Raw genomic sequence first — 14863 nt, forward strand, 5'->3', positions numbered from 1 at the left:
CCTGTCCATGGTTCCATTATCACCATAAGTGTGACTGATGCTGTTGTCTCCATATGGAGCTGCCATTTGGTTTAGACATTAGACTGTCTCTTCTACTTAAAATTGAGCTGCAGGGTGTGCAGTTCCCTGTTGGAATGCTTGGGACAGGCAAAGCTTTTCAAAGATACACGGTTACTTCTGTTTTTGTTTAAATTGGTTAATATAATCATGAATAACTGAATTTAGGCGTAGATTTTAATAGTTCTAAACTGCACTGGTTTTTAAGTGGGACAGTTCTGAGATTCTGTCTTTCGCATGCATTCCAGTGGCACGCTGCATTTTCTGTGTTCTAACATACATCAAATGTCAGTGAATTCCAATCAGGTTAAAAAAAAAAATCTTATTGCTGTCTAAGCTTTTTACTTGCTGTTTCCTATAATACCTCAGAGGGGGAGATTCATTAAATATAGGAAAATGCTTGATTGAAACAAGAAATTATCTGGGAAGGCTTGAAAGTATAGTACAAGAATCTACTTTTAACTCAGGTTTTGAAATTGATTGGTTTCAAGTTAACTGCATCTCCTTCAGACACTTTGTTTTGATTTCTTGTAAGTCGGTGTAGTAATTACAATTATATTCAGAAGTGTTGGTCTTTTAGTTAAAGCACAAGGCTGGGAGTAGGTATGTCTGGGTTCCAAGTTTGTCTAGGTACGTTAATCAGAGTGGCTCCCAAGAATGATTTTAACAAATCTCTTACCATCAGGTAAGAGTAAGTTGTTTTTGGTTTTGTGGGGGCAGTTTATCAAGAACTATGGTTCTGAACATAGTGAATTCTATTTCCAGTTCTGCCATAGATTTCTTGTCTAATCTTAGGCATGTAACTTCACTTCTCTATGCCTTTGATTTCTGCATCTGATTAAAAATATTAATGTTGTAACTGAATATGATAAAAACAGGTTGGACAAACATCTGTCAGGGATGTTCTATGTTTAGTTGGTCCTGCCAAAGTGCAGGGGACTGGACTGGACTTGGTGACTTTTTGAGGTCCCTTCCAGTCTTGTGGTTCTATGACTTTGAAGTACAGACAGAAAAAGCCTTACTTATAAATTTAATTTTATGTAAAAGACTTTTTTCTTCCATGACAGAAAAACTTGTCGCTTTCTCTTTAAATAGTTCTGGCTGCAGCTGCTTCTGTACAACCACTTGCAACACAGTGCTTCCAGCTTTCCAATATGTTTAACCCTCAAACGTAAGTTACCTGCTGTCTATTTCCATTTATTACACATTTGTTTCTGACTTCAGTGGGGTTAGTGTGAACATTAGTTTTTTATAGGTGTGGTCTTGTTTTTGTTCCAAGTTCTCACTTTTGAATTTTTCCTTTTGCAGTGAAGAAGAAGCTGGCTGGGATACAGAAATTAAGGATGATGTTATTGAGGAATGTAACAAACATGGAGGAGTTATCCACATTTATGTAGACAAAAATTCAGCTCAGGTACGTCTTGAGAGGTACTAAAGAAATTTTAGAACCTCTTTTCAAGTTGTCACTGTCAGCTGTTTTGCAAGTGTTAGAATTGTGTTGACGTGAATAGAAATGTCTTAATTTAAAAAAAATCTTCTGAATTGCTGAATGCAGTTGAGCAAGAGTCACTCCAGCAATTATTTTAATTATCTACTTTTATAAGTCGATGGACAATTTTCTGTAGCTACAAGACTTCTCACTCAGAGTTTACCATGTTCTTGTGGATCTACAAAACAGTCAAATTAAAATATTGCAGAAATGCATATTTGGGCTGTAATGAGAACCCTTCTACCGGGTAGCTTTAGTTTGTTTCAGACTGGTGATATTTATTGAGAGTTCATTGAATAGCATACTCCAGTCTGTAATCTACCTGAAAAATACACTAACACCACGGTGTAAAATTCTTTAGCAATACAGAAACTGTTGTCTCCTTTGTGGACTGTGGGATGGCCCAGTGTGTCCCTGGCTGGTAAACCATTGGGGATGATGTGCCTTCTATATGGAAACAGTGGGCTAATGCCTTCTCCCTAGGGCAGGATGTTCTCTCTACATAAGTGCTATGGGGTTCATTTGTTGCTTGAAAAACCCTTCCCTTGATATGGGGATGTTGGCTGACTATTCAACCAATCTCTGCTCCTTTTTGGAGGAGGAGAAACGTTATTGAAGATAGTGACTGGACAGCTCCAAGCATAACCTAAAATCTAGTTGGATTCTAACAACGTAATTTAAAGCTGAACTGAATTATGTCAGTGAAACAGCCTGGGTTAATGTAGCTGATATTAGTGCAGGACACTCCATAATTTTTGTACCCTTATATGCCAGTGAGGCTGCTGTCAGGTAGGGTGAGGGGAAGTCTACTCAGATGTTACTGAATAACTTTGGAGGAGGGGGTTTAAAAGGCAGTAGTGTGCACTTTATCCCCAAACACAACAACTTTGTTATCAGTGATTGTTTCAGTAGAGTCAAGGAAAAGCTTTTGGCAGGTAAGGGGAAACAAAATTCTGCAGCCTCAAAAAAAAAAAAAATAGTTTGGAGATATAAAGCAGGAAAATTAGATCCTGCAACCAATTTGTTGTTAATTACTCTCACCTCACCAGATTTATACTTCCTACCAAATCTTACTATTTCCTGTTCATGGGATCTATTTCATATGTGTTGCTACCATGAACTCCAGAATGCCTTGGAATTTGGGATGGAACCTCACCCTTACCATGGAATTGCATTCCAGAATTCAAACTATCACCTTCAAAAAAAACCTGCCCTTACCACTGTGAAGAAGAATATTCCAAAGTGAACAGAATGTGAACTGATGCAGTGGGGTCTGCCTGACTTTGCAGACAGCTTAAAACAAAGACTTCTAGGGAAATGTGAACTGAGTATTCATCACAGGTTGCTGTTCTTGCGGATATTACTGCACAGATCACAAGCTAGAACCCTCTGAGAAAGGCCACCCTTAGGAGGACCCTCCTCCCCCATTGCCTCAAGCTATGTGAGACTATGTAAAGGGATGTGGACGCCTGCATCTTACTTCCAGTTGCTGAAACTGGAAGTGGCAATAAAAAATAAAATTCCTTTGCTTTTTGACATCTTAATTTGAAAAGCTTTTACCATTTAGTTTAGTCACTAATTTAGCTTACTTAATGGTGTGGGATTCAAAGATTGTCCTGTTTCAGATCCTCCATGGCCCATGCTTGAATTGTTTGGGTGAAGGTCATCAGCTGGGCTTCTTTTTTCTCCCCGTTTGGGATTCAAGCTCTGAGAAAAAAGCATGAGTTTAGATTCCATTCCGTCCTGATGGCGGAAGCCCTGTAATCTTCCAAAATGGGTCTGGAGTCTGGCCCAATTCCGTAGCCTCACTTTCAAACTTTCAGATGTAAGGAAGATGGAATACAGTGTTGAGAAGGCCTTGATAGCTTGGGCCAAATACAGTCTCGGATTTGATTCTGAGGCACTCTATACTGAGAGGGGAAAAAAGAAAACAGCACCATAGTTCCCCAGGACCTCTTGCCTCCCAGACCAGAGATAGCAACATTACATCCTCAGGTTCCAAGATTGCAAACTCCGCAATGCCAAGAAGAAAGCATTGTGGCCAGCACTGAGGGAAATCAGCACATAGGTAATTATCCCACATGCTGAAGCCCAAGTTGATATGTAGCTCACGCTCCCCAGCACATGGGATAACCACCTATGTGCTCACTTGTCTTGGTTCTGGCACATGAGGGTATCGAATTGAGGCTGTTCTATTTTTGTGCGAGCCTATATGCAACACCCCAGGGTCAAGACTCAATCCAATCCCCTCATGCTCCACAGCAGGCACTAAGTAGTCCCATTCCCAAACTACTGGTCTTTGATGGCAGTGTTGCAAATGAGTCCTCTGTCTTGCCACGGGTAATCTACATATGCCCAAAGTCATAGCCCTTCCCGTCTCAGTCAGTAACAGAACTAAAACATGTGGTTCCACTGGTACCGTAGGTTAACATTTGGCATTCTTTGTGCTGACTTTCCGCGTAGTTGGAGTGAGTCATTCTGAAGTGTTTGGGATCCCATCTGCTATAATTAAGGCTGCGAGTCTGTCACGGAAGTCATGGATTTCATTACTTTCTGGGACCTCCGTGACTTCTGCAGTGGCCGTTGCGGCTGGCCTGGGGGCTGCCTGAGCAGCTTGGGCGGCCCTCAGGCCAGCTGCACCGACCGCTGCTGTGGCAGTCTCGGGCCACCGCACCCCTCCCCTACCACCAGCAGCAGGAGTTTGGGTGCGGGAGGGGGCTCAGTGCTGAGGCAGCGGGTTGGTATGTGGGAGGGGTGAGGACTCTGGGCGGTGCTTAGCTAGATGGAGGCCTGGCCTGGTGGCTCTGCATGTTCCTTTCGCATGCAGGCACCGCCCCCACAACTCCCACTGGCTGCAGTTCCCGGCCAATGGGAGCTGCAGAGCAGGCGTTTGGGACGGGGGCAGTGCGCAGAGCCCCTCTGCCTGCACCTCCGCCTAGGGCCCGCAGGGACATAGCGGCTGCTTCCGAGAGCCGGGTAGGGAGCCTGCAAGCCCTGCCTGCCCCCCAGCAGCAGTACGGGTGCTGGGCCACACGCTGCTCTCACCCATGGGGCCCCCCAGAGCACCCTTCACCCCACAAGTTTTAGTAAGGGGTATATAGTACAAGTCATGGACAGGTCAAGGGCTGTGAATTTTTGTTTACGGCCTGTGACCTGTCCATGTCTTTTACTAAAAATACCTGGGATTAAAATGTAGACTTAGTTATAATCCAAACCCGACAATCAAGTCAGAATCTCCGTGAAGTTTCACGTGGCCTGGCAACTTCCTTGGCAAGACTAAAATGCCTTCCTATGTGTGCTAGGAAAGGTAGTTCAAATACAGAGACAGGCTACACTACAGCCATACAGTAATTTCACCTCACTGACCAGGTCACATAGTGTTCATGAAATTATTACATCTCTCTATTGTTGGATTATTACGTGGCATTTCTGTATCCATCATGTTCCTTTTCTTGTTCTCTGCAGCACAACAGGACCAAATTCTATTATAGTGCTAATTTATTCTGTCACCGTGAAATACCCTTCATAACCATGCTCGCTCAGCTATGGCACATAGATGAAAATACTCCAATGTAAAATCCATTGCTTATTTTTGAGGATGAGTTTTCCTTAGGTTCTCAAGATGGCCCAGCTCTTCTTCCCAGGTTTTGGCTCCTGTCATTGTCTAGCCCCACTCAGAATATTCTTTCCTGGTTTCTGGCCTTGGACTGCTGCATTGTTCTCCAGGCAGCCTAGTTTACCAGACTCTGTCTCTGATTCCTGTGGCTTGGCTCCAGTGCATTGTAATCAAATTAACTCCCTCATGTGGGGAAAGCTGGAAAGCAAGAAGCAGCTATAGGCAGATCATTAACCATTGGAACAAACTACCCAGGAAGATGGTGGATTCTCTGTCCTTTGAAATCTCCCTGCGAAATATGCTGTAGTTCCACATGTGGTGGTTAGAGTTGAATTAGATGAGATTCTCTGGCTTGTGTTATGCAGGTGGTCAGATTATCATAATAATCTCTTCTGGTGTTTAATATATGCATTATGCAGTCAAGGAATAAACACGGCCTTGATTAGTCACTCAGATACTGTGGTGAGGAGCATGGTATAAACATATGTAGTAGGAATGGGCAGCTTTAAATCCACTAAACCCTTTGACAGGCCATACGTCTTTTTAAGAGGCTAATATTGCATAACAAATATTGCATTTGGTACAATACAGCATGTTAACCTACAATAAACCACGTATTAAGAGTGTAAAACTGAAATGTTCTTAAATGTAACAGCCCCTTATAGCACTCTTAAATCCAAAAAGTTTAAACATAAATATTTCACTAACCTTTCTTCCAGTGTACAGAAGAGTTGGGGTTTAATAAATAAAAATAATAGAAAATAAAAAACTCTTAACATTTTTTTTTTCTCTGCTGCTCCCAGACTTTGCCTCCACTCTGTAGTAGTCACGGGCTCCACCGTGAGAGGCAGAGCCCACATGCTGTGTCGCATGTGGGGAGGGATAGCTTAGTGGTTTGAGCATTGGCCTGCTAAACCCAGGGTTGTGAGTTCAATCCTTAAGGGGGCCATTTAGGGATCTGGGGCAAAAAAATCTGTCTGGGGATTGGTCCTGCTTGAGCAGGGGGTTGGACTAGATGACCTCCTGAGGTCCCTTTCAACCCTGATATTCTATGATTCTCAAATTTGGCCCATCCATTCATCCATCATGTCAGCAGTGAAGGCACTCTGCCATTAAGCCACCCAGCTCTGGTTAACTCTCTACTGGCAGAGCTGTGCCCTGCCCAAGGCTGAGGGTGGAGGGAGATCGTCCACAATTTGGCTGTGAGAGCTGGGAGCCAATGGCAAGGCAGTAACCAGAGCTGGGTGTCGTAGAGTGGTGACCTTCCCCTATGTGAATGACCGAGGTGGTTATGCCAATGAGTGTCATTGCATCTGAGCTTATGGGCTCCTGCTCTGTTCCCCATTGACACAGGCTCTGGTTTTGTCTCATGCCACCCAGCTCTGGTTTCTTCCTCCCGTTGGCGGAGGTGTGCCCTGCTACTGCTGGGGTGGAGGTTTGGCCAGAAGCTGATTGGCTGTCAGCTCCCAAATAATCAGCTGATGGGAATGCAGTAACTGGAGCTGGGTGGGGTGGGGTGGAGTTGGAGTCTGTGTTAGGAAAGTGGAGCCAAGTAGAACAGTCTGAGGCATGAGCAGCTTCACTAAAACAGTGTCCTCAGTAACCAGCTCTTAAAACAAAATAATAATTCTGGGACTGCGACCCTGCCTGTGGACAGGCCAAATAAAATGTTTTGGCAAGCTGGCTCCGGGCCCCAGGCCACAAGTTGATGACCTCAGCTATGTAGAATAGATTATATGGCAGCAGAGAACTGACTGGGATCCCTTATCTGTTTGTTTCCAGACTTTCCAGCACTGGGTTTTTTACGTTTTTTTTTTTTTTTTTTTTTTTAAGTATTGTACTTTTTTGGATATTAGCTGGACTAGTGTGTAATTTTATACGTAGAAAACTTCATCCATGGTTAATGCAAATAAGACTCTAGTCTACCCTATTCACCCCACCTCCAAAGCCTTCCTAGGACCCTTGCACTTCTCCCTAGTCTTTCATCCCCATTTTTTGCCAGTCTAAAATTAGGCACCTACATCTGTGAGGAAGTACTTGTATTAGCAGCCTCACTTTTCGAGGCACTGAGCTCCCATGAAGCTCTGATGTGATTAGGAGCTGTGGGTGAAAATTCAACCATGTACTTATATAAGAACACAGTGGCCATACTGGGTCAGAGTAGTGGTCCATCTAGCCCAGTATCCTGTCTTCTGACTGCAGCTGGTGCCAGATTTTTCAGAGGGAATGAATAGAACAGGGCAATTACTGAGTGATCCATCCCCTGTTGTCCACACCCAGCTTCTGGGAATCAGAGGTTTAGGGACACCCAGATCGTAGGATTGTGTCCCTGAAAATCTTAGGTCCATCAATGGCTATTAGCTAATCCTCCGTGAACTTATTATTGTTTTAAACCAACAGAACATCCCCACAGGTTAACTTAAAGCATTATCCTTGAAAGTAATTTGTAGAACTTAGTGATTATCCTGAAGCAGGGGTTGTCTGGCTCTTAAACGGTGTACTCCGAGAAGTACCTGAAAAGGGTTAGGCAACTTTTTAAAAAATTGAAGTAAAAAGCTTTATGCAAAGGCCACAGCTAGTGTATTGTTATATGCTACTTCCTGTTGCTTTGAGTACTGCCTGGTCTCGATCCTTCTTTGGGAGTTACTGTATCTTCATGCTGAAGAGGTGTTATAGTCTGGTAGTGCATGTCTACAATGAACAGCATCAATTATTTTAGCTTTTATTTTGTGCTAGTTCTGAATTAGCAATTAACATTCTTCTTCGAGTGCTTACTCATGTCAATTCCATTTTAGGTGTATGCGCACCCACATGCACAGGTGTCAGAGACTTTTGCCTTAGTAGTATCCATAGGGTCGGCTGTGGCACTCTCTGGAGTGCATTGGTATATCAGGCGCCGCCGGCCCTATGCCCTCTCCGTTCCTTCTTACCGCTCATGCAGTTTTTCTCCTACTTGATCTCTGCACTATAGTTGTAAATAGTTTGTTTATAATAGTTTAGTAAGTAAAGGGTTGTAGTTAGTTAGGAGCCCAGCGGGGACTTTGCCCCAGGCGGGGCATGCTCAGGTCTCTGAATTTTAAGCCCTGCTCTGACCTGCACGGCAGCTGTTTGAAGTGCCATGGGGAATCCCACTTAAAAGAGAAGTGTCGCATCTGTAAGAACTTTTGTCCCAGGACACAGAAAGAACGCAACATTCGCTTGAGGGTCCTCTTCATAGAGGCCGAACTTGCACAGCCTTGAAGCCGCCATGGCCGGACGCAGCACCCAGTGCTTTGGCTTCGGCATGTAGCGCACCTCCATCACCTGGCTCTTCCAGGCACTCTTCGCCTTCGCCAGTGCCCAAGAAGAGGGACTTGACACTGAACAAGCCAGATCAAGAGGCGTTGGGCAAAGGACCCTGCTTGGCCCGCCCGCCCACCCGCATTGGAGCCTCCAGGGGGCTTTGCCCTGGCGAGTACTACCCCCCTAAGGGACCTGCCACCGACTCCAGGGAGCAGTAGGGGACCCAGGCTGATGGCGCAGTCAATGCCCTCTCAGCTCCCGGTGCCCGGAGAATAACAAGCGCTCTCGCTGTTGCCACGTGTGATGATGGACCCGGCTAAGGCTCCCTACAAGGGCAGGCTTGCCATGAGGGCCTCCCAGAAGGCGAGTGAGCGCCGCTGGTCTCTGGAGCTAAGGCAGAGCCCTGTGTTGCAACGCCATTGGTCTCCACATAGGCCCAAGTCATCAGTTCGCTTCTACAGGTCACTGGCACTGCGTTCCTGGTCTCCGCCCTCATACTGGGACTCACCTAGAGAGAGAGACCGGTTATCTTAGAGTTGACCCTCACCAAGACCTCGGGGATGCTCCCCAACTTGGTGCTGCTCCCCTTACTCCCAACACTGGTTGGACCATTCCAGGCACCAGTCACCCATGGTGGTAGTTAGCCGCCAGACCCTAGCCTTGACGGCCCCACCCTGGTCTCTGGAGGAAGAGGACTTCTCTGGCACGGAGAGGGAGTTCAGCCCCTCGCCTACACAGCATTGCGACTGGGCTCCGGAAGGTGCATCTGCTGTGGTGATGCAGACCAGGCAGCAAGGCCAGTGGCCGACACAATGGCCCTATTGGAACCCCTTGGGCATATCTATTATGCCGATGCCCCAGTCCCGCCAGTCCTCTGTCGCCGCATCGGACAAACCACAGTCAGCACAAGGCTTGGTGCAGGAACAGATGCCCACCCCAAGACCTCTTTTCCCAGCGGGGAAAGACGCCCCGGGCCCTCCTCCGGTAGTCCAGTCATCCTCCTCTCCAGATGTGGCGGGGCCTTCCTGGGCTAGCCCTCCGGATGACTTCAGAGAGCATCAAGTGCTGCTCTGCAAACTTGGGCCTTAAGGCGGAGGAAATGGTGGAGCAGTTATACGTGTTATTCAGTGTGCTCTCTGCGTCCACCCCTGCTCATGTTGCACTCCTGGTGCATGAAGGGGTCCTGAATATTGCCAAGACCATCTGGCAAATCCCATCCTCCATCCCGCCCACTTCCAAGAGGGCGGAAAAGAAGTATTTTGTCCCCGCAAAGGGATTTCGAATACTTAAACACCCACCTGTGGTCATTGGTTGTGTCAGCAACCAACGAAAAGGACAACCAGAGGCCGGCCAGTTCCACCCCCAAAAATAAGGAGGCCAAGAAACTGGACCTTTTTGGACTCAAAATTTATTCCATGGCCAGTCTCCAGTTCCAGGTGGCAAACTACCAGCCCTTTTGAGGCGTTACAATTTTAACTTGTGGAACTCCCTCCTCAAGTTTAAGGACTTCATGTCCCAGGAGGCAGCCCAAGAGTTAGAGGCTCTGGTGGACTGTCCCAGGAGATGCAAGCCTCTATTCAGGACCTACCGTTTCATGGAGTTGGGCTGTTCTCTGACCAAACGGACACAAGGCTGCGCGGTCTAAAGGACATTCGGGCCACTCCCGTCGCCAGGGCAGTGGTAGCCTCAGCAGGGACCTGCAAGGAGAAGGGACACTGGTTTTAGTTGCTGCCACCCTTCATCCTCCCACTCACCGGCACAGCCTGGCCCAGCAAGACACCACAGGGGCCAGAAGCGGTCATTTTGAGGGAGCGCCCAAGAGCGTTGCACCAGTCAGCTCCCCAGATCTGCTGCCTTTACCTCAACCATCTCCGGCATTTCCGTTCAGCCTAGTCGAGGGTCACCTCGGACTGTTGGGTGTTAGACTTCGTATCATCACTCTACACCCTCCAATTTTTGGCCACCCTTCCCTCTCCCCCCCCCCCCCTTTCCCTGTCCCTCTTTAGGGACACTTCTCATGAGCAGCAACTCATTCAGGAGGTAAACAACCTACTGCAACTGGGGGCGGTGTAGGAGGTCCCTTAGGAACTGAGGGGGAAAGGGTTCTACTCCCATTATTTCCTGATCCAGAAGGCAAAAGTGGGGGCTATGTCCCATTCTGGATCTGCGATAGCTTAATACCTCAAGAAGTTGAAATTTCACATGGTATCCCTGGCCTCCATCATTTACTCCCTAGATTTGGGAGACTGGTACGCCACTCTTGATTTGAGGGACGCTTATTTCCATATCTCTATCTTCCCAGGACACAGGCAGTTCCTTCGCTTCGTGGTGGGCCAGCACCATTTCCAGTTTGCGGTGCTCCCCTTTGGCCTATCCTTGGCCTTGCGGGTCTTTACAAAATGCCTGGTCCCAGTAGCCGCTTACCTGAGGTGCCAGGAGGTCCAGGTCTATACTTATGTTGATGATTGGCTCATCAAGGGCAGATCACGGGATCACATGCAGAGCAGCCTCGGTCTGGTGCGAGCCACATGCCGCAACTTGGGCCTGTTAGTGAATTAAAGAAGTCAATCCTTGTACCAGTGCAACGGATAGAGTTCATCTGGGCGGTTCTCGACTCCACACGGGCAAGGGCATTCCTTCCGGAGTCCCACTTCCAAGCCATGTCAGATGTAATCTCCCATGTGACGGGATAATATGTTCACCACTGCCCGTACCTGCCTAAGGTTGTTAGATCATATGGCAGCCTGTACTTATGTGGTGTCCTGCCTGGCTCTATCTGTGCCTGCTGCAGGCGTGGTTGGTGTCGGTCTACATCCCCAACAGGCACGACCTGGACCTGGTAATCAAGGTGCTGGACCACGTTCGGGCATCTCTGGCGTGGAGGCTGGACCCCGCATCAGTCTTGTAGGGAGTTCCCTTCACGGTCCCATCCCCATCATTGACTCTGGTGTCCAATGCCTTGGACCTAGGATGGGGAGCCCACCTGGGAGGGTTCAGTACACAAGGCTACTGGTCGGGGGGGCCTACCGTTCCATCCACATGTCAGGGAACTCAGGGTGGTTTGCCAGGCTTTTCGGTCCCAGTTGCAAGGCAAGGTGGTTCAAGTTCTGACTGACAATGTTTTATATCAACAAACAAGGCAGAGCCAGGTCGTCAGCCCTTTGCCAGGAAGCCCTCTGTGTGTAGCATGCCATTCATCTTATGAAGTGCACCTGAGCCAGGAACTTTCGGGCAGATTGCCTCTGCAGAATCTTCTCATCTCGCTACGAGTGGTCTCTCCACCCCAGTTTGGTCAATCAGATCTTCCAGAAGTGGAGGTCTCCCCAGGTGTGGACCTGTTTGCGACTTGCCAGAACAGGAAGTGCCAACTGTTCTGCTTGTTCCGGGGGATCAACAGGGACTCCCTGTCAGATGCCTTTCTACTCCTGTGGTCTGGGGCTCTGATGTATGCTTTCTCACCGGTGCTGCTACTCCACAAGGTCCTCATGAAGGTCCAGCAGGACAAGACCAAGGTCATCCTGATTGCCCCGGCTTGGTGTCACCAATACTGGTTCAGCACACTTATGGACCTGTCGGTGTCATCCCCGATGACGCTGGCCGGATCTCATAAGTCTGAGGAGGAGCGTAGGTTGCACTCCCTGGACATCAGGAGTACACTAGCCTTCTACGTTGAAAGGACCAAACTGTCAGAACATAAGAATGGCCATACTAGGTCAGACCAAAGATCCATCTAGCTCAGTATCCTGTCTTCTGACAGTGGCCAATGCCAGGTGCCCCAGAGTGAATGAACAAGTAATCATCAAGTGATCCATTCCCTGTTGCTCATTCCCAGCTTCTGGCAAACAGAGGCTAGGGACACCATTCCTGCCCATCCTGGCAAATAGCCATTAATAGACCTATCCTCCATGAATGTATCTAGTTATTTTAACTCTGTTATAGTTTTGGCCTTCACAACATCCTCTGGCAAAGAGTTCCATAGGTTGACTGTGTGTTGTGTGAAGAAATACTTCCTTTTATTTGTTTCTGTTTTGCAAGTCGACTCAGCTTGTCATGGTGGCAGATAGGATGAGAGGTCGTCCGGTGTCCACCCCGAGAATTTCATCTTGGATCACTGCCTGCATCCATTTCTGCTATGATCAGGCGAAGGCGCCTCTGCCGGCGATTCACTGCTCACTCAACTAGAGCGCAAGCCTAGTCAGCGGCCTTCCTGGCCCAAGTGCCCATTTAAGATATCTGCAGAGCTGCTACCTAGTCATCCATTCACACGTTCACATCTCACTACACGCTTACCCAACAAGCTCGAGAGGATGCTGGCTTCAGTAGAGCAGTGCTGCTGCAAGCCGCAAGACTGTGAACTCCAAGCCCACTTCCATGTATACTGCTTGAGTCACCTAGAATGGAATCGACATGAGCAAGCACTTGAAGAAGAAGAAATGGTTACCCACCTTTTTCGTAACTGTTGTTCTTCGAGATGTTGCTCATGTCCGTTCCATTCCCTGCCCTCCTGCCCTGCCCCTCTGTCAGAGTTGCCTGCAAGAAGGAATTGAGAGGGCGTACGGCTGCCAGCGCCTGATATACCAACGCGTGAACGCAGCACAGCCGAACCTATGGATAACTGCTAAGGCAAAAGTGTCTGACAACTGTGCATGTGGGCGCACACCCACCTAGAATGGAATGCACATGAGCAATTCATCTCAAAGAACAGTTACAAAAACGGTGGGTAACTGTTTTTCCCAAGAATTAAGAATATCCCTGCTGACATGGATGTTGCTAGTTCTCCAATAGGTGTATAGGAGGTTCCTTCAAACATACATGGTGAAAAACCAATGTAATTGGGAGGGGGGGGAAGTTGTCATGCACCTCACAGACTAACACTGTTTTTTTTTATTTTAGGGCAATGTGTACGTCAAATGCCCTTCAATCGCTGCTGCCATTGCAGCTGTCAATGCATTGCATGGAAGGTGGTTTGCAGGTGAGTAAAGGCTGCTTAAAGACCTGAGTTCTCATTATAGACTCAAGACATTAAAAACATCTTTTTATCTTTTTATTAGGTAAAATGATTACAGCAGCATATGTACCTCTTCCAACATACCACAATCTTTTCCCTGATTCCATGACTGCAACCCAGCTACTGGTTCCTGTTCGACGATGAAGATGGATTTCGTCAGTTTTGTATATAACTATTTTTTGGAGGAAGATTGAGTTATCTTTTATTTAGATAAAACTAAAGGAAAGGGTTTAATGTCATTTTGTGTACACTTCCCGTTACCTTTAAAAAATAAAAACCGAGTAAGCAGGAATGCAGTGTGCTCATTCTCCCTAACTAGCATTCCCACTGTGTACAAAGCTGTTGACTTCTTGTTCTGCCTTGTAATTCTTGTACATTTACTAAGGTGTTCAGTAGGAACTGAGAAATAGCTCATAGAAACGAATTTTCTGTAAAAGGCAGATGGGACATAATGACATTTTTAATGTTTCACAAGCCTTTCTTTTAATGCAGTAATTACATTTTACATTTCACTAAATATAGGTGCTCTGTTAAAGGTCAATATCTGATAGAATTTATGAAGGGATATATTTAGTGTTTTGTATAAATGGAAAATTCAAAAGGCTACTGAAGGATCTGGTTTTGGTCAGCTACTCAGCTTGTTTTATGCTGAACAGTTGATGAGACTGGGAGGATTCAAGCGTTTTATTTCTTGATGGCAACTTTTGATTGATGTATCTGTAAAAGTTTCTTTGTAAATACTGTGTGAGGTGTGTCTAGGGTTCCAAACAAAACACTCTCTGCATTTCCAGAGACAAGTTGAATTGAATACAGGTAGTGTGCACAGTTTAATGATACTCAGCAAAGCCTAAGAATAAGTAGAAAATGCAGAAATATGTTTTGTCTGGTTGCATATAATCTTTGCTCTTTTTAAGCTCTGTGAGCTCTGAAATATATTTTTGGGTTACTTCAGTGTGTTTGACAAGACAGCTTGATATTTCTATCAAACAAATGACTTTCATATTGCAACAATCTTTGTAAGAACCACTCAAAAATAAAATTCTCTTAAAAAGGCCTCCAGAAGCTTTATTTTCCAGCTCAGTCTGATTTAGAGCTACAAGCAGCATAAATTGAAAAACTGGAGTGAGGATGGTGACGTTCTCTTTCAAATGCTAGGAAATTAGCATTACTCTAATAATATTTTCTCCCTGGGTGTAAGTTGGCATGTCAACAACTGGTGTGTGTTAATTACGCAACCACCGTGAAGTTGAGGAGGCGTCAAAGTTTCATAGACTTGAGCAAGGTCTGGGAGTCAAGCTCTCTTGCGCTCCTATCAGCTCTGCCACTGACACGGTGTGTGGATTTAGGCAAGTCGCTAACATCTCTCTTCTCCAGGAGTAACTAGTTGTCGGGGTGCTGAGGATTGTTTATC

General features: G+C 46.4%; 1 protein-coding gene across 2 annotated transcripts in view; it reads left to right on the plus strand.

Moving 5' to 3' along the window:
- RBM39 (RNA binding motif protein 39) overlaps positions 1–14506 on the plus strand; it is a 49195-nt gene extending 34689 nt beyond the window's left edge. For both annotated transcript variants that reach the window (XM_024209926.1, XM_024209927.1), the window contains exons 14-17: positions 1153–1228; positions 1366–1471; positions 13338–13416; positions 13496–14506. In XM_024209926.1, the coding sequence (XP_024065694.1) occupies positions 1153–1228; positions 1366–1471; positions 13338–13416; positions 13496–13596 (362 nt within the window). In that variant the 3' untranslated portion in view covers positions 13597–14506. The remainder of the gene's footprint in view (positions 1–1152; positions 1229–1365; positions 1472–13337; positions 13417–13495) is intronic.
- The last annotated feature ends 357 nt before the right edge of the window (positions 14507–14863 follow it).

The sequence above is a fragment of the Terrapene carolina genome, unplaced genomic scaffold (assembly GCF_002925995.2).
Source record: "Terrapene carolina triunguis isolate 2854851 unplaced genomic scaffold, T_m_triunguis-2.0 Scaffold233, whole genome shotgun sequence".
NCBI classification, from domain to species: domain Eukaryota; kingdom Metazoa; phylum Chordata; order Testudines; family Emydidae; genus Terrapene; species Terrapene triunguis.